General features: G+C 38.8%; 2 protein-coding genes and 1 long non-coding RNA gene across 3 annotated transcripts; 1 reads left to right on the forward strand and 2 right to left on the reverse strand.

Annotated features, from left to right (window-relative positions):
- Positions 1-323: 323 nt before the first annotated feature.
- Positions 324-7,493, reverse strand: LOC111272715 (hypoxanthine-guanine phosphoribosyltransferase). Its single transcript, XM_022854295.2, has 6 exons — positions 7,112-7,493; positions 3,857-4,150; positions 3,067-3,132; positions 2,206-2,353; positions 1,872-1,948; positions 324-677 (listed from the first exon to the last, which is right to left on the reverse strand). The coding sequence occupies exons 1-6, from the start codon at positions 7,163-7,165 to the stop codon at positions 624-626; spliced, it is 693 nt and encodes a 230-aa protein (XP_022710030.1). The 5' UTR covers positions 7,166-7,493; the 3' UTR covers positions 324-623.
- Positions 7,494-8,234: 741 nt separating this feature from the next.
- On the forward strand, positions 8,235-24,026 carry LOC111272706 (putative sodium-dependent multivitamin transporter). The gene is made up of 11 exons (XM_022854285.2): positions 8,235-8,429; positions 16,128-16,469; positions 16,784-16,872; positions 17,331-17,535; positions 18,518-18,671; positions 18,871-19,011; positions 19,214-19,374; positions 19,611-19,778; positions 20,443-20,597; positions 20,786-20,931; positions 22,579-24,026. Exons 2-11 carry the CDS (start codon positions 16,211-16,213, stop codon positions 22,808-22,810), a joined length of 1,710 nt encoding a protein of 569 aa, XP_022710020.1. The 5' UTR covers positions 8,235-8,429; positions 16,128-16,210; the 3' UTR covers positions 22,811-24,026.
- LOC111272723 (uncharacterized) lies at positions 12,077-16,210 on the reverse strand. The gene is made up of 3 exons (XR_002687685.2): positions 16,090-16,210; positions 14,671-14,842; positions 12,077-12,934 (listed from the first exon to the last, which is right to left on the reverse strand). It is a non-coding gene; the product is annotated as an uncharacterized LOC111272723 (long non-coding RNA).
- Positions 24,027-24,619: the final 593 nt, after the last annotated feature.

Consider the following 24,619-nt stretch of genomic DNA (forward strand, 5'->3'; position numbering starts at 1 on the left):
TTATGCTCGAGTGTATGAACAATTAGAGATAGAAATTACGGTTATTTATATACATAGTTAAACATACTACAGTCATTATTAAAATGACTATTATTTGATATAATTATACAAAGCATTGTACTCATCACTTGCGCTAGCCGCTCTCTAACACGTCTCTTTTGTAGAAATAGACTAGAGACATGGATAATTACGCTCGTGAAGATTATCGTTGTTTTTTTCTCCTTCGGTATTTGCCTGCAGCTGGCTTCATCTGCTGATGACAAAACAACCCACGGTATATATATATATAATAGAGTCCTTAAGGTGATAAACAAACGAAAATGTTTCCGCCTCGCAGCGAAACAAAGTTTACCGTTTATTATTTTCACGCGTATATTTATTATTTTACCAAACGCGCTTTTGATGTAATTACTTTCATCTTGGAATAATAACGCGGAGCCGGATCCGAAGTCAACAACTATTATAAGACCACATGACAATTTTTAAGCTGATCAGATATGGTAATGTGGCAGTTTAATGTGATATATATGGTGAATATATGATTTTGGCTACTTGTTACATGAATCACATACGCAGCTATGCTCGTGTCCTTTTCCGCCCGTTCGAACTTACACGCTACACAGTTACTTGATGCTCGCGTACTTTCGACGGCCGACATCACTGATCACGCAGACGTGCTAAAATTAAACGAACAAACGATAATTAGCGGTATAGATGGTGCCAGGCCAAACCGAAATTTCAGATTCAATCGAGTAAATACTGTTGACCTTCACCGAAAACCCTACATTTTGTACTGGTAAATAAATGCCTTTATCAATCATTCATTTTCGGCTTTCCATACAATCCTATACGATACATATGACGGCCTGCGAAGAGAAAGAAACAACCTCTCTAAAATTAGTCTCCCTCTCTAAAGATGATCGCCTTAGGATTTACGAAAATTATTGCATTACATATGATACACCATGTTTCTGCTATTTTTCCGTTTACTACCAAGCCAGGCTGGCTAGCAATTGAATTTCAGCGAGAGGCATGGTACAAATTGGAATGGACCCTACATAGGAACCAGTTTGATAGGCATATAGCGAAAAGCTGTTTTTCGGTCTCGTCTGTCAAGACCTTTGTTTAGTGGAAATCTTCTTCTGCAGATTTTCAGTCCCACTCTGTTACGTTTTCTTAGAGTGCTAAACTTGCTGATCAATTGGAACGGCGACAGAAGTTCCTGGCATTCAATGGCGTTACTGCCAAGAGGTTAGTTTAGTTGGTGTGCAAGGGCTTCATGACAAAAATTTCGTAGCCTATTTTTCCCTGTTTTTTTCATTCTGCAAACACATTTCGAGTTACGGGTCGTCAGGTGCAACCCCAAGATTCTTTTAGATGAGGCTTGCGTTAGGCTCAAGTACCGTGTGAAACTATCCCAGATTAAGCTCATTCCACATGTAGCCAATTTTAAGATTGAAGGGCTGCAAAGCAGTTAAGAGGGGCAATCGGTGGGGCCAATTGCTGAGGTCAAAGCTATCAAGCTTTTTCTGGATCTTTCTATAATACGCTAGGAGCAACTTTGGCCATTAAATGATACCAACAACCGATAGGTAAAATGAACGATTAACATAAAAAAATCCAAACTTATTTTTTTAGTCAAACAGTCTTTCGAGAGTTATTGCCGTGTCCGCCCGTTCTGGTGCCTAAAAGCCTGCTTCTGCTCTTTCAGCATCTGCATTTTCAGTGTCGTGAGCTATCAAACTTAGGTAAGCACGAAAATTAATAGCTCTGATGCGGATTTGTCAGATAAGAAGGCACTGGAAAATACCAACTCCCGCTCGAAAAATAACTTTGTTTTCGGCATAATTGATTTATGATGAAGTACTTACGCTGAGGTCACGGAATCGTTCATTATAGTCGAGGGCATAGCCGACAAGGAAACGATCTGGAGTCTCAAATCCAATATCTGAAAAAGTCAATCGGAGTTTTCACGGCATTGTAGTTAACATACAAACGTCGCTACAGCACGAAATAACCATGGCCGGACGCCTACTCTATATTTTCTACCGTTACCTACTTCATATTAAATTATAGGCTTAAAGTTTTAGTTCTAACGAAGTGCATTGACTAATATCAAAATAAGGTGCAACATTAGTACCTAAACTATATATATATATATATATATAATCTAACCAAATCGTTTTCGCTGAAGTATTTACTTACAATCAGGTCGATAACCGTTGCTAAAAGGAGTTCGCTTGATGAAGAGTGAAGCCACTTTGATTTCGCGCGGTTCATATTCCTTGAGGTGTTCCAAAAGGGCAACCATTGTGCGGCCTGTATCAATGATATCTTCCACGATGAGGATATTCTACAAGCAAGTCGCAACAAAATAAAAGTAATAATTAAAAAAATGTGTAACAAAAATTATCTCTAATTAAGATATGTGAGTGTTGCTTTTAATTTCTACGAACACGACTAGCGGATAGCGCGAAAAACAACTATTACATTTATGATATTTTTACCTCAGTGGGATTATATTTAGAAACATTTGTCTCAACCCGCTCAGTTACTTTATCTACGCAACATTTATCATCACGTTTACTAGGAAATAGACAATCAGCGGGGTTAAGAGATGTTCCAGCCTTAGAAAAAAGAGCCCTACCAAAAAAGATCACGGAACGTTGGGTCTTAGTAATAAGAATTTCTTCTCCTTAGAGCTGCCCAACCCTAAGAAGGTTTAATTAGTGTCCAAAGGCTTCATGAAAAAAAATTTGTAGCCTATTTTTCCCTGTTTCCCTGCAAGCACATTTCAAGACAATACCATGCCTCTTGTAACAAGAAGTAAGGGAAATCATCTATAAAGAATTAGCTCTGAGAACATTAAAATTCGGCTGGAAACCCAATAACAAAGCATAATGCTTACAATTCCACACTACCGAATATATTCATATTACGCCGCTTGCTATAATAGAGAACAATTCAGGCGAAGTTGAGAGTCTAGATGGTCGACCTTTGGCTAACGAGAAAGTTCATCGCCCTGGGAGAATGTGACAGAACTTAAAACTACTAAAAAAACCTTACTTTGCCTCGAATGTTGTCGAAATTATCAAGCCCAATCATTTTAACTTCTCCGGTAGATTGACCATCCTGTAAAAAAAATTAGAGTTAGATTAATTATATGTAATATTGTTATAAAGATACCATTTTCACCTCTAATGATTTCAGACATGTTTTAAATAATTGTTTGAAAGACGATTCATTTAGTTTAAAAAAAGCGTCCGATTTAAAGTATATCTGGGAAAAGTACCAAAAAAAATGGTTATGAGATATAATAAGATTGTCCCTAATATTGTTTTTCAATTCATGTTTGTAATTTGAGGGTTCTTCAGAGTATTTTTCATTACTAAGTAGTAGCAGATGACAGAAAAACTTCCCAAACGGAATTACAGTTTTAAACAGCAAATGAAATATTTTGTTGGTCAAAATGCACTAATCGAGGAAAATTAAATCCTATGAATATTATACAATTCTGCAAAAAAAAAGTTAATACATGAGTACGTTAGAAAAACATCTAACATAGGTTTCGTATGTGAAGTGCTTCATTGCATCACGCTGAAACCGTTCAGCCCCAATTCACAATAGAGGCCTTGCCCGTGTCATGCTGAGGACCATTTCGGATTATTACGTCCAGGTGGTGTTACAATGTTTACATTGACTACACGTAACTGCACGCAACTGATAACAGTTACATGAGTTCTCAGAAAACGTACAGAAATTGCCTTTAAATCAAACCCGGGAGTACAAAATCAAAGCAACGAAATCGTTTTTATAAGTGAAACGAAGGTAAAAAGACTTTCAGCTATGAACCTACCACATAACTTTTAATACGAATGAATTCAGTTGAGAAAGGGACAGAACTATGCCCCGCAAAACGGTTGTATTGCCTCACACGGTCGAGAAGGTCGGCGAAAAACTTATAGCCGCCTTTAAGGACACAAAATGCCGAAAAACTTTGGTCCTGATAGTACATAGCTATGTCCTTCGCCAACCGTTCTACGCGGTCCAAAATGAGGCCGCAGGGCAACAGAATTCTTTCCAGGTCCTCGGAGTAGTGAGCAGGAATGCAGAATGAGTTCAGTGGATATCCGGCGTAGTCATCCGGAATCTGAAATACCGTAGAGAGTTGGTAAAGTTTATATTGCATCCACAAATAAAATGGTTCAAAATTGTTGCTTTTATCCCCCCCCCCCCCTAGACTTTTGAGCGAAGGATCTACGTTTCAATATCCACTAGCTATTGTCATGGGAGTACAAATCTGGCATTGCTTCCATCTGGGGATTGATTTTTATAGCGCTGTTCTCGTATAATATCGTGGAGTTCTGACCAAGCGAAAACAGCATGATCTCTTGTTATGGCCACAGCTAAAATCAAGCAAGATCGCGCCGCTGAACTGCTATGGTCACTTCAAGTAACCAGAGGAACCCGTCAATAGGAACTAAGCTGGTATATTTGTATAATAATAGAGAGCATACACAGCAGGTTTTTGAGGCTAGCTTAAAATTTTCCATAATGGGTGCAGCTAATGAATCTTTATTTAGAAAAAAAAACAAGGATCACTGCCTTAAATCTCTCCAGCAATACATACTAAACAAAATGCGTCAATAAAAGACGATACTATTAAAAACACTGGTCGATCTAGTGCAAATCGATGTAGTATAAGATATATATAGAACAGACTATGTGGGAAGTGTCTAGTCCTGATAGAATACGGAAGAAATACGTTTTGCCATGCTCTTTGGTCATTTCTTGGCTTCTATCTCGAGTGTGGGCTCACGAAATGGTTCAAATAGAATAGATAACATGTATACAGGATAATGCGTTCAAATTGGGAGGAACTTTGACGAATTGCCTGTTGTAATAGGCACACCGTAACTCGCTACTACTGGTGCCGGAACCGGTTCTTTCTAGGCAAAAAAAAAAAAAAAAGAGTAACAAGGTTGTCCTGATGGAGAAATGTTCGTCGTTTTGGAATGTTAACGAAGATCGCTATTATTTAATTATTTCGCACTGGGCATAACGAGACGTGGGTATGAAGACTTTTTTGGTTCTATATCGATGATCTACGCTATTATTAACTATTATACGGCTTCTGAAAAGCTCGAGAAAGGCTTTCATGTGAGGCTTAAATTTAAAGAGTTTAAGAAGCCAGTTTCGATATATCTGAATGTTTGTATACGATAATTAGCGACAATTTCGACAAGATACGCTGCGTACAGAAAATTTTAGAAAAATTAAATATTTAACTTATAGAAGACCCAAAAGAACATAAGGTGAACGCAAAACGACTAACCGGTGAGAGCTAATCTGGACAAAATATTATTGTCTAAATTGTTGATTTACAGTTAACTATTGAAAAGTTCTCTTCAGGTAATGACGATGGAATATTTTGAAAGTGACGAGTTAGTGGATTGAGTCTTGAGTAGAAGTTCCAATCGTGATGAATGATGGCTATTTGAAAAAAGAGAAATAGGATGAGAAAAAAATGAAAATTGAGACACGCCACTAGGCATATTCGTTACTGTCAATCTTTTGATCTAGTCTGCTAAAAAATGACTGATCTACGCGTTTGTCACAGGTCGCTTGGCTATTGGAGCAAGCGTCTATCGTTTACCATCGATTTATGTATAGGTAGTCTGGCAGGTAGTAATTTTGTCTGCTATTTTCAATAATCATTAGTCAATAGTTACCCAATAGTAAGAGATGAAACGCTGTCCATTAGTACATTCCTCTGCAATACATCATGCTGGTCACAGACGGCAAAAAACAATGTATCGCCGCCCATAAAAAATGTGCCTAAGAATTTCGAAATAATGCCACTGTTGTCATAGTATACTTACGGGAGGGAACAGAGATAGTTATCGAACAAATTCGAATACCTGATTTGTAGCAACGAACCTCTGCTCTTAGATGGTGCGCAAAATTATAGACTTCAGAATACGATACAGCATGAGAATTTCGTTTTTATTCAATTGCCAATTGAAGCCACTTTTGCGTCGGTACGCGAAGCGTTTACTCCCATTGTTCACATCTCAGATAGTCCGAAATGATCGTTAGGATGGCTCAAATAAATCTATCATACCCCATATTACGCATCCGGATCCTAGACATGAACAGCACAAACGATCGTCACAATGACTCTCTACAAGTGCTTTTTGTCAGCTAGCTAGGATCTAACATTGACGATATCGAACTGATCGTTATTTTCTATACGCGGTGAGTTTCCACGTCGATTCTGGCTGGCCAAAGTTGTCGTTCTATCGTCGCACAGAACGACAGAGGCTACTCGTAACCCATACCGCTTCCATTCATTGGCGTCCTGACAAACGTTTGATTATGAGTTTTTCTTCTTATATAAACACGAAATGTTGCTGGACAAATTCACAAGCATAGCGCTTGTTTACGGTTGTAAGCTTTTATCAAGTTGCCGCTTCGTAAAACGTCATGTCTATTTCCATAGCGAGATAGCTGTTCGACAGAAAATGAGGACAACACGACTTAAAAGGAGAACAACTTTACGTCGATTAACGTTTCGGAACCGTCAAGTTCTGCTACTGGCTAAAACAAGTTGGATTACGAAGGAGACGAAAGTACATTTCGACTATTGTGCACCTGGATACTTTTTTTCCAGTCGCAGATAATTAGGTTATTTTCAAAGCGCGCACACGTGTACACTTTGCGTTGGCTACACGTGCCTTGTGCTGTTTTTTGGCATGGAGGAGTGACTTTTCTGCACGTTAGATGTGTCGGCCTTATACTATATTGCGATGCCACATAGCTAAAGGTAATTACTAACAGAATTGCTGCTGTTCCACCGCCGAGGGTTTACAGAAGCACCAAACGAGGGAACTGAACAGATGAAACTAGAACTGCCAGGTTACATTCAGGTAGCTAAACCTAACTCTATCACAATCGATATTGTGCCTTACGGATAATGGGAGTCGACAGAGACACTGATAACATGTCAATCATGTCTGATTATTGACCTGTCGTTTCCATTCCTCCAATGGGTGGTACATACTTCTGCAGTAAGTACAACACATCGGGCATGATTATAATTCACTCTTACCTTTATGGCGGATGACTTCGTTAGGTCGTTAGTGGTCGTCCCGTTTTTTGCCATGGTCGTGCTGCTTTTCAGTGGGCCAATGTCTGTTTCCTTTTTTCGACCGCTGCGCGGATGCGATAAACTTTTCCAGTACTGACCAGTGTTAATAGAACGAATTGTAGCCCCTCTAGTCACTTCATTGTAGGCGAACAAACGATTTTTCTCGGTTTACCGGTTACGTGTCATTCGTACTGGGTAACTATAGTATTACTATACGCTTGCGTGCAATACGTCTCGTCTCGTTCAGACGCCTCACGCTTTGTTGACTGTTCGAGCGGTTGAAATGCCACCCGGCGCTACTTCTAGCCGACACCTCTTTTCTCCCCTCAAACTCTCGATTTTTTTTAACTCTCGCTGTACTAGCGCTATTAGACGATATGATTCTCGGTTCAATTACTGTTTGTAGAAATGCCCTTTCTCAACCGCTTTTGCCCTTTCTTATCTGTGGAAACTCATCACCCTTACTTATTTCGGCGGGCTCCATCCAGTCCTTCTTGCAACGGTACCAATAGAAGCTATGGCAGCGCTACACCGTGGAGCGCGAGAGCCCAAAACAGCAAATTATCCTATGACCCGTCCCAACCGCCACCAGGAAAACTATGAATAGGATAAAGGCAAGGCTGAATAAAAAACTGAATCTTTTATCGCTGGTAGTGTGAACGAATTTTTCCCTTCTTACAATTAAAATTCATGCTACAGGCTATCTATCACCTACTGCCTACAGCGATGTCGCGTAGGCAGAGGCGTATTTCACATAGAAACTTTTATAGACTGAATTAGCATCGAATTATGTTGACTTCATAGGCCTAATGCATCTATTGGATCCGACTGCATAGTGTGACTTTATTGTGACTAATATCCACGTTAAAATGAATGAGCTGTCTCATAATCGTTGATTCGCGCGCCTTACGCTTGAATTTATCTCCCGCCCCCTAGCCTTCTCTTTCCCAATATCGACTTGATTTCTTGTCTGCAGTTTCAGTCGATATTGCTGTAAGCAACAGCGCTTGCGAAGGCGACGCCGTTGCGTGCCCTCTCCTTGGCAAGCGGCCCTGCTTCTCTCCAAAGCCGGTTTTGCTAAACTGTTGTGCGCATGTTTTATGGTCCACAGTGGTTGTGACCGAGTCATAGGAGGGCTGACGGTGAAGCGCGCTGCACTATCTGGGCAGCTTTCGTTCGACACGTGCCGCCATTGGCGTACGCGAACGGACAGTGCTAGTTGATGTTAGGTTGTATAAAAAGGATGTGTTGATGTATCAATGCAACGGAGGAAAAAGAGGTAAGAAACAATTTGTATTTGTCAAATGCAACGTTCACTCATGTTCAGGAGGTAACGTCAGTACTTCTTTGTATTCTACAAATAATAATTGTACGCCCCGAGTGAGTTCCTAGCTGATTATTACTTAGGTCTCGGCAAAATTTGCACGCGTTGCGACCCCGTCATACCTGGCTAACATTTCCCCGCTGGATGACCGTTGAGGAAGTTAGTCTCAATGTAATAGATAAGATCAGCGAAGAGGTAAGTAGGTTTTTCTAGTGAAGCCACGGCTATTTTTAAGCATTGCCAAAGACTAAAATTGTGTCAGTACGAGACCTAAAAAATGCCGAGAGTCACACAAGTTGAATCGTTCATCCAAAGCTCTAATTATATGAACATGTGATAGGCTTCAATCTACTAACTGGAACTCTATCTAGCTTCCATCGACAGTTGGATAGCGTGAGCTAAGGCCGAACATTTGATACGTACAAACGACAGATTTACTCGCGTGTCGTCATTGTGACTCCGAAGCAGCAGTGCTAGTAGCTCGGTATCTTTCTACCTCGTTACTTCGGTAGCAAACGTCAAATTATATCAAAAGTAAATTTTCGGGTATGTGTCTGCACCGGTAATGTGCACACGAACCTCGATTGACCAGCCAAAATACCTGAGGTACAACGCCCACATCTACACTCTTCCTTGTGTGGAAAAAAAACAATATAATACCTGACCTTGTAGTAAAGCGTTCAATCAATAGGCTGAAGATGCGCAATTACTGCACATGGAAAAATATTCATGAGAGAAAAATTGCCGCTGGAACACTTTCGATTTTCAATTAAAATGCCAATGCCACTATTTCGACAGACTTGGTTTCAAGATATAGGCATATTGCCTCTCGCCGCAAAGGAACGCCTTCCTAGTTGTCTGACTGTAGGTGACATCGAAGCTTTTGATAGCGGTATAGAACAGAACCGGTGTTAGGTGACCTATCGGAGAGACCTGACACATGGGATTTTATTCGGCACGTTATCGGATCTAATCGGTAATTTGCCTGTGTTAGATTTATGCATCTCAAAAAAAAGATATTCTTTTCGCACGTTACGTATAATTTGAATACGCCTCTTATTCATTTGACACAGAAGCATTTGCCGGTAGACACGGTGTAACCAATAGAACTATCAGCTTGGCCAGCACCAGTATCGCTGAAATAGTACTTAATTGTTTTACCGTTTTATAACATAATCGTACGAGTAGCAAGGTCCGTCTTAGCTTATCATCCTATATCCGTTGGATTGGCGTCAATGTCATATAGATACGACTCCTGTGGTACATCGGGGCTGAATGCTAGCTCTTACGTGAACAAAGTATTTAGTTCCGTCTTCTCCATTTGGCCTAAGATTTTTATTTGCTACGACGCACAAGTGTGCCCTCGTTTTCAAGCCTCTAGGCGTAAGTAGTTTTACGCTAGCTGAGCTGCATACAATGACGCCTTTACCCATTTAAAAGAAACAATGTTCTATCTAGAAAACGTGCTGACGCTTAGTATTAAGTTCGTAAATACGCCACAAATGCTAACGGTGTCACACTTGAAGCTTTTGTCGTTTGTTCGAGGATCAGATAACAAATATAGAACGTTTAGAAAGTTATTAACTTCTAAAATTATACTGTTCCGAACGTCGTCATCATCCTCTTAGTCATTATTTTCGTAAAAAAAAAACTAATGCAAACAACCCATAGGACGCCAACGTTTGGTTAAAAATTTAAAGGCCAAGTATAATTTCGAGCAAAATGTTATGGTTTCTATAAAATATCTCTATAATTGTTCAGTTCGAAATATGTAGTACCATGTATCTATATACGTATTGAAAAAGAGCCAAGTATTGCATGGCAAAGGCTGGGTGTTCCAACAATCAAGCGAAATCATTGCTGATTCCTTTCCTCTAATTGATCTAACTAACTGATCATTAATCTAGGACCGTTTTTTACTTCTTCATAATTCAAATTCGTGTCAAATTTGAAGCGAACGATTTTTTTGTATTATTTATCCGGTTTTATACGGTCACAAAACGTGACTTCACTAGAACTAGAAAAGTGAAAATTAAATTTGTGTTTTCTACGTTGGAAATAACATAAGATGATCGGCTTACTGCTTTCAGTAATTTGTCTCTTTACTCCTTTCTGAGATTTTTAAGCTCATCAGCATCTGGACACATCAAAGAAATCTTCGAAATTGGTAGATGACTAGAAACCACGAGATTTCTTAGTTTTGATGAACGTGATCGCGAGCAAAACTTACGTCTACGTCTAAAAGTTATCGTCGTCTTTCAATCTGCGATTCACTAGTACCACTTTAAAGGCTACGCTGAGCCGTAATATTTGCCTTAAACTCCTTTAGGTTTCTTTAGGCAACAGGCTTTTTTAATCTCGCCTTTGCAACGAGTTACGGGTAATTTATGGCCGTCAGAACCATCGTCCCATTTTATGAGTCTCTGAGAATCCGATGACGCCCTAGAGGCTTAACGAATAATGTCAAGCAATCTATCACATGGCAATTGCGTCAGCGCTCAAATATAACAATATCGTGGGAGTGTCTCAAGGTCTTGAGAGCAAAAACGCATGTTTTGAATGTCATTTATTTAGGCGGTGTGAAGAGATTCCGTCCCTTTGCACAATAGCCCTTCGTTTACGAGTTCAGCTTTTATCGACAGTCTATTCAAAATGAAGATTCTTGTTCCTGTTTTCGAAGGTTTTTTTTCCAATATGCGTGCTAACACACAACACCTGAACAATCGCACAATCCATTTATACTCTATTGAATTTCGAAGGTTTTTATTACCTCATTGGGTATATTAGTCGTCGTAGAACATAGCCAGAGGCGTATCCACGGTTTTGTTGCTTACTTTTTAAAAAATTATTGTTTTATTATTTCTAGAAATCGTTTGCTGGTTCCGGCTCATTCCGTCCTACCAAATCGTGATAGCTACTCCTTTTAGGAACTTACACGAGACACTTGGTCTAAAGGAGTTGTTTGACTTTATTAAATCGTTTTATTAGAAAAGGAAAAAGCCAGAGATAAGCTATCTATTTTTCATAAGATGCCTGTATAATGGAGCGAACGTGCTCGGTAAAAAAAAATAAACTTTTGTAAAACAATCTCTGTAGACTATCTCACTACTGAGAAATCATACGTTTGGTACGATTAAACTTCAAACTTCGCAGTCAATCAGTCTGCAAGGTTATGATGCCTAAGACTCGAAAAGTTAATGAATGTAACGGTACCGCTTTGGCATCAGTCTACAATCTAATATGAATCACTCTATATATGGTGAACTTTTCAGTAATCTACCGCCATAATAAGAGAGTTACCAATTTCTGAGTAAATAGTTATAGACACTCCGAAGTTTATCGTGTATACCCAGTTTAAAGGGGCCAGTCGTTTGGGTCGACTGGCCCCTTTAAGCTAATACTTCTTTTATAGAGAGGGGCCCAAGTCAATATTCAGACATTTTCCATAGTGTGAAAGTTGTAGACAAGCTTATTATACAGCACACCTATAATAATCTTTTACCTAACATCTCTTTTCTGTAGATGGCTGATTACGACGCTTCAAGCGAATATGTAACGCTATCGGTGGATAAACTGCCTTCCTTCGCCGCGATAAGGTTTAATCAGACCAATGGATACTATGTGTGCGCGAAAGTTTTGAAACAAGACTAAATGCATACAACAAAACATAGGGTAGATTACCCCGACGCTTAGTCAGTGTTTTTTTTCAGTGCTGTTAGAGTGTTCTGCAGGAAATTGTTAATCAACATCCATACATTGATACAAAATTGTTGTCTGCTTAAATTTCTCGGGCATTTTTTAGCATTTACCTCGTTCGAAAAATCATATCAGTCACTTGAGACTTTGAACGTCGATCAAAGGTTATATAATACGAAGAATATTCATCTGTAACGTTGTGGAAGATCTTTTTGCTATCGATCCTATCGGTCATAAGCAAAATAAGGCGCAGATGTTTCAGGCACAGGGGAAATTTCGTTCGCTAAAGTCAGCTTATGCATAGGCTACCCAATCTACTACAAAAAGACTTCACTGCGTATTATTTAAATTAGGAACACCGGTGAGGCCCCGGTGAGGATGAATTGGTATAACGTGTAAACCAAATAACCTTGTCTGCTATTGCAACGGTAAAATATTTCATTTCCTTCTAAATCATTGCTGACAAATATAAATGTTGCTTAGCTGTTAGGTTAGGTTAGGTTAATATTCCTGATATATAAAGTTTGTTTAAAAGAATCTTCAGAATCATAAAATATGGAGTATTAAAAAATGTTTACTTTCAAAACAGCGGTATAAGCTTGCTTAAGGCTGCGGGCAACTCAATGCCATTCTTTTTATTGCTGCTTCGAGGCATATTGACGGATTAGATGAAGAGCAATTTATTTACATACAAAATGTTAGCACTACTATAATTCTTCCACAAGTATGGATGCATAAAACAGCGTAATTCCTTGGCATCGAAGCTGAAAAATTGGCAAAAAGTCTCTCAGAGTGCAAATCACCGTTATATCAAAGCTGAAATATCGTGTGCAAAATATATCCCAAAAATATGCAAATGCTTAAAAAATATAACATTTTTCCTAGAGTACCTATCCTATTGGCTAGCACCGTAAGACTTATCGGACGCCTAGTTTTAGCTGATAGCATTGAGAATAGGGATTTGGTTTCTCGTGGGGCGGGGGCGAAGGAAGGGGGTACACGTGCACGAAACCTTGCAGTATTAATATGTTACGATAACAAAGAATATGCTTTGTGGTTGATCGAAACCCAGAGCAGTATCCAATGCCGGTAAATTCGAATTCGCTGAGTCCCCCACTGTTTTCTGCGTTTCATAGATTTCATTAATAACTATTTGTTTGGTCTATTATGAGATATTTTCTCGCTTATGACTCTGTTTTTTTAAACTATCTAATAAATGAGTAAAATCTGAAGACAAAAAAAGGCTGCAGTCTTCACATTAATCGGGATAAGTTCCGTCAAGGAAAGGTGTCATTGATTTGCGATCCTCTGCATATCTTCCTCTTTAATTCGACATAGCTTTCATTTATGTTTCCAGCGATTTCCGCTTAAATTTTAGGTACGAACTTGATTATAGTAATTACAATTTGGGTTTAGGTGTTCTCAATTTTTTTGGTAACTAATAAACCTAAAGTGGGAGTTGATACCTATTGATACTTAATACTTGAGTTTAAAGCCGTCCGTCTAAGAGAAAGTCCTTCCAGCCTTAGTATTTTACGACAAAGCATGCCACAACGCCCTAGCTGGGTTTCCTGGTGGTCCCTAGAAGTAAATTGCCAATAATAGTTCGGCCCAAAATGTGGCTACTCAGCCACTTCATTCTTCCTAAAGATCCAAAATTGTGAATAGATAGCGTGCGAGATATACGTTTCAAATTTGCTTAGAACAGGATGAAAATAAAGTTTGTCTTAGTTATTTTCTCAAATAGCAAATGTTATCGATATGAGACAATTAAATAAATCATTGAACTTAATCGGATCCCCCGTTTTCATAGGCAGCGCCTGAGAACTCGCTCGCACAGTTACTCTGCCAGAACTTCCTGTAAAAATCGTGCATTTGGTTCAAATCTGAAAGAATATATCGGCTAAATATCTGAGAGTTGAGCATGCTTCTATCATAGATTTCTGTGTAGATTGAGGCGCAAGTAAGCTTACTAAGCTTTCGAGACGATGGGCTTACGTTGAACGAATATATATAGTACAATTAGCTAACCTAATAGATATTAATGCTCAAAAAGGCCTGCAAGTTACTATGTATACTAGAATGTATCTATAGCTTTACAATGGAAACATCACCCCATTTAAATGGTCTGCAGGCGGCGCAGAATTCTGTCAGATACTGACATAAGCGCTATTTTCATTTTATTGTATAGAAAATAAAGCAGAGTCTCAAAGTTAAAAAAACGATGAATGAGATAAGTATACGTGTAATATAAAATAATACATGGGGTAACACGTAAATCGATTTCTATTTTTCTTAAGATACGTTTCTCTTTTTGTCAGCTTCTTGATTTCCTGATCTCACAAATACAAATAGTAGTATTCACTGATCGGAGGGTTTGCTCTTATAGTTCCTTTCCAATACAAGACGCCGAGATAGATTGGATAAGTAGCGTTGTAGCGGTTATAACGGCTATAGAATTGATCCTAGCAAGTTGTTGTTGTTCAGGATCGACACTCACTGCAGGACAGATGCGGGACGATCCGTTTTTGGATATGGGACGCCACCGTTCAGGCAAGCGATCTATAAATATCCGGTCCAAGTTTTGGTCTACGCCGTAGTTGCCAGACTTCACCGAAACGAACTTCCTCTTTTGAGGTGTTATGGTAGAATTTCTGTATCACGGTGAAGACCTATCGACGATATGAAAGACAGATCAATAGTATTATGCGACGATGCGTGAATGCAGGGCCAGCTAATGAGGCTGTGTTAACATTTAAGGTGGCCATTTTGAGTGAGTACGTGATTTTGCACAATAGCAACGACCCGGATAATCATGCGTATCTTTTGTTTGGTCATAAATAGCATCTATTTCTGCTGTGTAATGTAAACGAAATCTCAAGCGTAAGCGTATATTTTCACCCCCTCGTAAGCCTATTTTGACCCATTGATATGTGCCGTGATGATGGTTACTAAGCGCGTCGTGCCGTATCAGATTGCATGACAGTTTCTTGCATGCCGCAAGATACACGACTTCTTCAACTATACGTTCTAAGTCTAAGGAATGTTTGGATCATTTTCCTATAAAGCTAGTTCCGCATTGATATTCGATATGTACTCTCGAATATGACCTTCATCTCTCTACCTAGATCTTTTTTGGTGCGGCAATAGGAGCTTTATAGATTTCCTTTCATGTCGGTTTGGTAGTGACGATATAACGGTCAGCAACGAAGGGCCTCTCAGCGTATAGTATACAAGATTGAATTCTGAGTCTTCTTTTAACTAACCACCACGTATAAGTAAGTTTGACAAACTTTTATACGGTAAACAACAAGTGCGTAAACTAAAAAATGTCACTTAGCTAGAAAAATAACAATTGCGATCGACTTGCTATAGAATTATAGTAATGTAAAATAACGTTCTACTGAATATATAAGTGATTAAAACGGTTATCCAATCCGCTTAAATCTCGATCTTTGAGCCAGAGAAGTTATATAAAATGCGTATGGGTGTGTGTGTGTGTGTGTGTGGGTCTGGGTCTATGTCTGTGTGTCTGTATATATATAAACAGAAGGTTTCGCCCCAGTGGCAATTTGCCCGTATGTGCATCAATTCTGATTGAAGAAGTGATAATTGAACAATCTAACTTGTGTTGGAGAAAGCACGTATGAGTCGTGTAGCCTATGACACAGTCAACGGTAACGACCAACTAAGTAACGCGGCATACGTTTTGGGGCTTCAACAATCTCTTGAACCGAGATCTGTTTAGCTGGACACTTCGTTCATCCTAAAAAAGACCATGCGAATAATCTCCTGCTTCGTATTTGCTTTTGATACGTATAAGTAAGTTAAGGCAATCCAAGTTACTTCTAAACAAATTTCCGCCAACGCTAACGCCATTACAGACAGAATGTATTAATAGAACGAATATAAAATTTACCATCGCGTAAATCTGCCACATATCCGCTCTGCTTGCAGAAGAAGTCCCGCCTTGTTTTTTCGTGTAGTTCGAGGAAGATAATTTTCACAAAAAATTACGTCGAGCAGTGCAGTAAAACAGAATGTCCGAAGCAGCTCCAGACGAGTCGGCGGTCATGGCCACACTCACCGCGTGGGACGTCACCGTATTGGCCGTTGCACTGGCCATATCAGCGGGTATTGGGATTTTCTACCGGTTCACGGGCGGACGACAAAGGACCGCGCGAGAGTTTCTCATGGCTGACGGAGATATGTCAGTTACCCCAGTGACGTTTTCTCTTATGGCGAGCTTCATGAGCGCCGTGTCGTTGCTAGGCGTCCCTAAAGAGAACTATTTCTTTGGTAAGAGTGGAACGAGCTACTTTGAAAGAATACGTATAGCTACACCGACCGATTAGGATAAGACTTTACATTAGATTAGGATCAGATGTTACCGACGTTGTTTGATAAGGTTTTACTTACTGATCTAATATGCGGTCCGATCAATCGACATTATGGCAGCGATTTCCTTCGCAAATCCTGATAAATATCAACATTTGTACCATATTAAGCATAGCCTTTTTGATGGCTAGTCTACAGTTGAAACATTAACATTTTTAGTATGGGAACAAAAACAAGCTTATACTTCTAATAAAGGCTTTTCTCTGAAATTGCAGGGATACAATTTTTCATCATTAACATTGCCTATATCATTGGTACTCCGATAGCTGCCTTTATATTCCTCCCAGTATTCTTTCGTCTTCAAGTAAGTATAATTTATACTATTATTTATAATTATTGTATAACCTATGGATGGCTACCGTCAACCCGTCGAACGGTAGCATTGCCCCTAACCACAAGGTAATACTGTTTTGGTAGAATCCACCCAGTGTCACAAATCTTACCTATTGTCCTTGTGGGCAGCTAGGCTCGATTTGTGAGGCTGATTTAATTGCAGGTAAGTAGCGTTCCGTTAGACGAAGTGCAGCCGTCAACATCAAGAATAAGAGGGAACCGCCTACGCAGATATATTTACGTTGATATAAGCAATCTTCTCTAGGTGTCAATTTTAAACAATTTAACACTACATTTTGATATGGCCTAGAGTCGATCCGAGGCACCCGATAGCTTGTATTATCATTTATCGTAATACTAGTTGGAAACTACATACTATAATTTCGTCAATTTAGCCGAGAGCTGATAGCCAGATATTTGTGTGTTTAGGTGGTATCTGCGTACGAGTATCTAGAGCGGCGTTTTGGTCGTCCCACCCGATTTTTGGCGTCGGCTATCTTCATCGTACAGATGGTGTTCTATATGTCTGTCGTAGTATACGCGCCGGCGGTCACGCTACATGCCGTCACGCACCTTTCGAAATGGGGTGCAATTTTAAGCGTCGGGATTGTTTGTACGTTCTACTGTACACTAGGTATGGTATCAGCCATGTTGTTTAAATGTTGCAATTGTCATTTTGTAAATTGTATATTTATTATCGCTGTTTCATGTTGGCCAGGAGGCTGTCAAAACTAAAGATCTACGTTTCTTCTGTAACAAACATCGGGAGTATCTAGTGGCTTTAGAATACGGTGATGCTTGCAACTGGTTTAGCTCTGTGCTTAACTTAATTTGGTGCTGATGATACGCACTCATTCACTGCCCGGCAGAAAGCTTTGTTCTTCTTCTATCAGTGCGAGTAAATATTTTCTGGCATATTCAACGATATGCAGGTAACTTAAGTTACATATCCTAAACGATGCATTTGGCAACAGTTACTGATCCTTTACAAACATTGAAGCTCAGTTGATATTCCATCCAAAGATCCATCGTCCGTCTATTATTTGTTTATTAATAAATGCGACCAAGTAGGTTTTTGGTCGCCAAGGCAAAACGCTAGTCAAAGTTGTAGCCTTATTATTATTGAAACAACAAACATATTGTCACCCAATGTGAATAGCTTTATTTTGGTCATACTAATTTATCTATATAGATTTATTCCGTCCTACATTTTTAAAACATCTGTCTGTATATACCTGCACGTTGTCTAGCTTTGTATTTGTGCCGTTAATAAACGGTATTTTTAAACGCCTTCGGTTATTCCCACGGAATCCTTGGAGTCACCCCGCCGACGTCATTTCACTTCACCCACTGAAAGATCTAATCGGGATGTAACTTGTCGGGATTTCTCTGTTGATCCTTTAACAGACCTGCGAAACGACTTGGAAACCGTATGTTATAGCAACCATTTTGCTAACTTTAACGTTTGGACTAAGGGTAGCCGCGCATTCATGATTACTACCTACACCACGCCGCTTCTCTAACAATTGGTCGGTGTTGTTGACGTCGTAAATTTCGCACGAGCGGCATGAATCCCGAGAAAAACGTTCCTTTGATGCGACAACATTTGTTTTCAGGTGGAATGAAGGCGGTCCTTTGGACAGACGTGTTCCAGTCTGTGTTGATGTTTGGATCTATGATAGCAATTCAAATAGCAGGAACCATTCGTGTAGGCGGGTTTGGAAATGTACTACGAATTGCCAAGGAAGGAGGCCGATTGAATCTCTTGAAGTCAGTATGTTTTCTCCTGATGTTTTCCTTGAAGTTTAACCTGAATATTTTACGGGCATTTTCAGCATCATCCATACTCATTCTTAAGGGATGGGCAATTATTGGGCGCAGTGCCAATGTTTCATTGTATCAGCACTCTGCGACCCATATACTAATACAAGACACATTTTTCTGTTCTTTTCATTTTTCGACAAAACAGTTTCAGTTTTAATCCTGAGGAACGCCATACATTTTGGGCATTAGGTTTAGGAGGCCTTTTTATGTATGTTTCACTCTATGGTGTTAATCAAACTCAGGTTCAAAGGCTTCTAACTGTCAAGCGGCTCCGAACAGCGCAATCGTAAGCAATCTTTGTTATGATTCAATTTGGTGCCTCGGGTAAGTGCCAGATTTTAATTTGCAAAAAAAAAGAAACGAAATGGTATCTATTAATGACTGAAGTTTGGAAGTGTTTGTATTTTACTTTGGCTTATTTCAAATAAGTTGTATACATTTTTATATAAACATAGAATAATTGTAAAAGGCATACCTCATCATTTCAGGGCATTATTTATAAACTGGCCTATTCTGTCTGCTCTGTCACTCACGTTATGCCTGACTGGATTGGTTATCTACGCCAATTTCAATGGATGCGATCCCTACATAACAGGGAAGATCTCGACTGACGATCAGATTTTGCCATATTTCGTCATGAAATATTTTGGTATGCAAAACTTATTTACTATATATATATAAATTTGGGTGGCATTTATGTAAAATCTACGCAAACATTGTGGGTTGGTTGTTATAGCGCAATGTATCATGAAGGAATAGGTATTCATATGATTCTAGAGATCATTGTAGCTACGCGTAGACGTTATTTTTCTATACAATATGGTCGTTGCAAAGATCAATTTTTGCCTTTACAGGAAAGCTATTTTTTCACCGTATTATTTTCAGGAAATTACGTGGGTTTACCGGGTTTATTTGTCGCGGGCATTTTCTCTGGTGCATTGAGCACAGTCTCGTCAGCGATCAACTCATTGGCTGCGGTGTCCTATGAGGATTTCGTGAAACCAATACGAAAAGGCAAAGATACACACGAGTCGCTCATCATCAAGATTATCGGTAGGTTATCGAATGGTTATACGTATATATCATATCAGAAGAACAAACAATAACAATTAACGAGTATTTTTTGGGGTGACGATGGACTAAAGATCTTGCACAAGAGCCGACGAACTTTGAGAGTTACCTAAATGGGAAAGATGCGTAAGCAAGCATAGCGGTTTTCCATAAAAACAGCCTATGTCAATTTTTTTCGGCTTTAGATACATGTATATATATACGACTGATGGCACTAACAGTCTAGAAGTCCGCTATAGCGAACAGCAAACCTATTCGGGTGTAGACACCTCTGGTGACGAGCTCTAAATCAGTTTTACTAAAGGCTACTACTGCAGAACTACAGGGCGAAAACTCCCCATATTCAGGCTAGGCATAAAGTTAAGTTACACCACTAATTCTGATAAAATTCACTTTCGAAACACGCACCTTTTTCGATATAATCAAAACGGGCCTAGACCTTCGCAGGACTTTCGCGGAAAATGCGCATGTTAGTAAAAGCATTTATCCATATCTCTACTTTTAGCAAAAAAGACGTATGTGATCAGTATTACAGATCTATTTTGTGATATAAGGTTTATTTTTTATTACTATTATTACCGTTTTCTTATTTATGTTATTACTATAAAACTATTGACGTTGGTTGATTTTCTGGCGTTGGTTTCAGCGCTACTGTATGGTATCATCTGTGTCCTCATGACTGCTGTGGCCGAACGGTTAGGTGGAGTTCTTCAGGCATCCTTTGTGTTCTTCGGCATTGGAGGTGGACCCTTGCTAGGCTCCTTTTGTTTAGGAATGCTCGTTCCGAGATGCAGCCAAAAGGTATCTCATTTTCAAAACGGTCTTTTCGTTAAACGCTCAGTTGTATTGCATTGCTCTGAAATTCACGTCTGCTACATGTGTAAACATGATAATACTGATCTGTATTGTTGAAAACTTACTCTGAACATAGCTTGAGCTATCTAACCAAAACATGAATGTGATCTCCTGGTCATTTGTACCACTTTCAGTCAGCAATCGTAGGAACCATTTGTGGACTTCTTGTCGGTGCGTGGATCGGAATAGGAGCCTTATTAGAAGCAGCTCCTTCAGCTCACCTACCTTTATCCAACGATGCTTGTCTTGAAGAGCCAATTGTCAGAAATATATCTATTATGTAAGTCACTCTCACGCCCAAAATTAAAATGGCTAATACAACAAAATAATCACAGGTATTTGTGCTGTCACTTTTCACGAGCTAATTGCTACCAAATGCCCCATAATCACATATATAGTGTCAGTCAATGAAGTGCTGCTGCAATAACGTCGTAGAATCATTCACGTTACTAGTTATTTTTTTTAATGCGTTCACTCATTTTTCATTGATTTCTTAATTTTTTTCATACAATACGACAGCATACTGCGGTCTGAATTGTATGAAATGTCATGTAAATTTCTACCCGACAATTTGACGTCTACTTTCTTCCAATTGGCCCCGTCACACTGGCAAATCAGTGTTATCCTGCTTTGTACGAAGCATATAACATTCAGGCTCATATCAGCACCTATTAGGCCCTCCGCTACATATTTCGACCCATTTTCTATCATCTCCGTATGGAAAGTAGAATTTAAATGTTATACGATGCTGGATCTCACATTTCACGACCGATTTGCCCAAAGGTATATATATATATATATATATATATACCTTTATGTAAAGTGCCATTATTTTCCCGAGTATTTTATAAAATATTATGGCTACCATAGATTAGACATGATGAACTGCTCGTTGTACCGTAAGACGGTACGGATTAACGTGTGATCTGTAATTAGTAATTGCTTATACTGTAAATTTGTCTTTAAAAAACGTTAGCATTACATGGGCACAGAGCAGAACAGGGCTTATTTGACATCAGCCGTTGTTACTGTATTTTCAATATGCATTTCTCCCTTTGAGCGCGTTATATCTTACTAATTGTTATGCAGCGGAGTTATCTAGAGTAAATCATTTATACACGTAGTCCAGTTATTATAATTAGTAATTTTTTAGCACCTTATGATGGGCAACTATTGGCTTGTCGTGTATGTATAGCCTACGTACTGCCACAAACGTCTTAATAATTAATGTTATCGAACAATCTTATCTCTATTTTATTCAGTATGCAAATGTCGAAGGTACTAGGCAATATTGACCCAATGATAGATGAAGTCTAGCATGTGACTCTTCTGCAAAAGGTCTCGACAGCTTAGTAATGTCGGTGTATACAGACATTCGCTTCATACGGTCAACGGTCTGTGAATCGACAATCTGTGGATGACGTTCAAACGTCTTGTAACCTGACGACTGATCATTAGGTCAGATACGACGAGAAAGCTGTCCTACTACTTTTTCTATGAGGCCACTCTAAGATGACCTCTTTATATATATATATAGCAAGAGAGGCACATAATCTCCGTTCGGAGACTTTCCAGACGTACCTAGTATTTTAGATTGCTTCATAATTCTAGGCCTATTTCAGTTCCGCTGTACTGCAACTGTTCGGTGCACCATTATTATAGAGATATGTTGTTTTACGAGGCCTGGAGATCTGGGCCTATTTTCGTTCATAACGCTTCCCAGATCGTTTGAAACGGGTTATAATACCAAGAACAGCATTGGGCTGGTAAAAGAAGTAAGACTATCTGAGTATAAAAACGAAAAACATCATATTGCTTTGAGCGAAACAATGCATAGCAGCCTTTGCGGTACATCTTAAACAAACAAGCATACATTGCCTAAAGGGTATGTTCCTTTTACATATCATCATGTCGTATTCCGTTTCAGTGAGAAGTCGTGCAGTATGTATCTGCCATTGTGCAATCTTTCCTATCAATGGTATACGTTTGCAACATGGCTAGTGACGTTCGTTGTGGGTATTCTAGCATCGTTCATCTGGCCCACTCAGGTTCCAGTCAACAAACGTTTTCTTAGTCCTGTGCTATCGATTTGTTTGGACGGGTCGCAGCCATTCAAGGACCAAGGACTTGAACGCCTAGATCGACTTGACAAATTGTGAGCTATTCCCCTGGTGCTGGATGAAGAAATCATGACATGAATACGCGGATATGCGTGTTATAATGTTGTATGTTGGTGGTCCGTAACGTTCTCGTTGCCTCCAACTACAACGAAACGAGATAACTTAATTTCAACACGAGTTCCGTTCACTGTTCGAACCATCAGGGTCACAGAACGAACAAGTTACTTTCTCAAGAGTCTCAAGTATTCGACTGTTCGAAATAATGCGGACAAAGCATGAAAAACAAATGCAGCAGGTATTTTTGATAAATTCTACCTGTGTAAGCTAACCATCGCATATAAGCGGAGAACCATTGAAAAAACGTATAGGTGGTAACAGATACGACAGATGATCAATTAATCCAATTGTAAGATTAAATTATTCTATTTTTATATGCGGCTATGCGCACAGGCAAGGATAACGTGCGAATAGCTTAGAATGCATATTTGATAGTTTGAGAAGTATATGTCAATATAGAAAAATAATTTATTTTTTACGCAAATGTACATAAATATGTGTACACAAAGTCTAATAATTTTAAACATTATATATATATATAGTAGGTCGAACGAGAAGCACGCGACGCTTCAGCCATTTTTGAAACTATTGCGTACCATTGAAAAGTTCTGAGAACCTGTGACCTTCGGCCTTTTCGAGTCGCACATCCTCTCCAAGAGCCTTTGAGGTCGACATACCACATTACATAAAAATACGATGATTTCGGCACTTCATGATAATATATAATAATAATAATAATAATAATAATGATGATGTATAATAATGTAAACATTTGGGATACTAGTAGATATGCCGACTAAAAATATAATATACTAAAGGATCTGCTGGCAAACTTTATGAAAACCAGCGAAATTTATTAGGAAAGTGGATTTTAGTTTCGAATTTGGCATTCTTTATCATTATCTTTTGGCAACTTGATGAAATCAAGTCGTTTTTCTGTCGACCTCACCGATGTTCCTAAAATTATCGTGTTTTCTTGTCGCTTTATCGCTTTCTTTGTCGCCTTATAGTTTCTAATTCCTCTACTACATTTACAAAGGCCAAAAAATCGCGACAAAAGGTTGGTGCAGGCCCGGCTCTTCAGAGGTATACAACACTTGACGACTAGCAAATAACAAATCGAATATGAGAGGCTTATTATAATCTCATATGAAATACATACCGTAATTGCGTGCTATAATAAAGAAAACTTCACAGATTTCGTATCACCTCCTAATTAAACTAGGTATATTGTCAGACGCTAATTAATTAACTACGGAATTATCGTTAATTCCAGAAGTTATAGCATCGATTCTTTTTTTTTTTATTGCAGAGTTCCTTTAGTTATATTATATCGAGTGTACGTTATATGTAGGAGTTCGATAGTCGCGTTCCCGTTCTGTTATGTCTATGCATGTTAGTGAGCTGTCACAAAACTCTACCTTTACCCATTGTACACAGGGTTATGAACGTAAGTGTTAATATTTCTATGTATTTAAAATGTAACCTTCGCTCATCCTTACACATATTATATACTTGACGTCAAGTCAAAACTTGTCGAAGAAATACAATAGTGACACTATACTAGATACGATGTAAATATGTGTTTTGTATATTTTTTTTTATTTCTATATTGGATGTAGATATCTCTCATACAGAGATGATAACGATCGCTAAACTAGCCTAGATACAGAAAATACACATTCGCTTAGTAACTAGAGTGCTTTATATAACGATATAAACGTAGTTCTAGCCAGAAGAGGGATTTTTCCGTACTGAATTCAAAGTATATTTATATATATAATATATAAT

This window comes from Varroa jacobsoni, unplaced genomic scaffold (genome assembly GCF_002532875.2).
Source record: "Varroa jacobsoni isolate VJ856 unplaced genomic scaffold, vjacob_1.0 scaffold_189, whole genome shotgun sequence".
NCBI classification, from domain to species: Eukaryota; Metazoa; Arthropoda; class Arachnida; order Mesostigmata; family Varroidae; genus Varroa; species Varroa jacobsoni.

Coding starts and splice junctions, on each gene's coding strand:
- LOC111272715 (XM_022854295.2), bottom strand. CDS start 7,165: ATGGCAAAAAACGGGACGACCACTAACGACCTAACGAAGTCATCCGCC. Junction 1,949..2,205: donor CAACGGTTATCGACCTGATT/GTAAGTAAATAC, acceptor TGACTTTTTCAG/ATATTGGATTTGAGACTCCA. Junction 678..1,871: donor AACGATTCCGTGACCTCAGC/GTAAGTACTTCA, acceptor GTTTAATTTTAG/CACGTCTGCGTGATCAGTGA.
- LOC111272706 (XM_022854285.2), top strand. CDS start 16,211: ATGTCCGAAGCAGCTCCAGACGAGTCGGCGGTCATGGCCACACTCACC. Junction 18,672..18,870: donor GGCCGATTGAATCTCTTGAA/GTCAGTATGTTT, acceptor TCGACAAAACAG/TTTCAGTTTTAATCCTGAGG. Junction 20,932..22,578: donor GTCAGAAATATATCTATTAT/GTAAGTCACTCT, acceptor ATTCCGTTTCAG/TGAGAAGTCGTGCAGTATGT.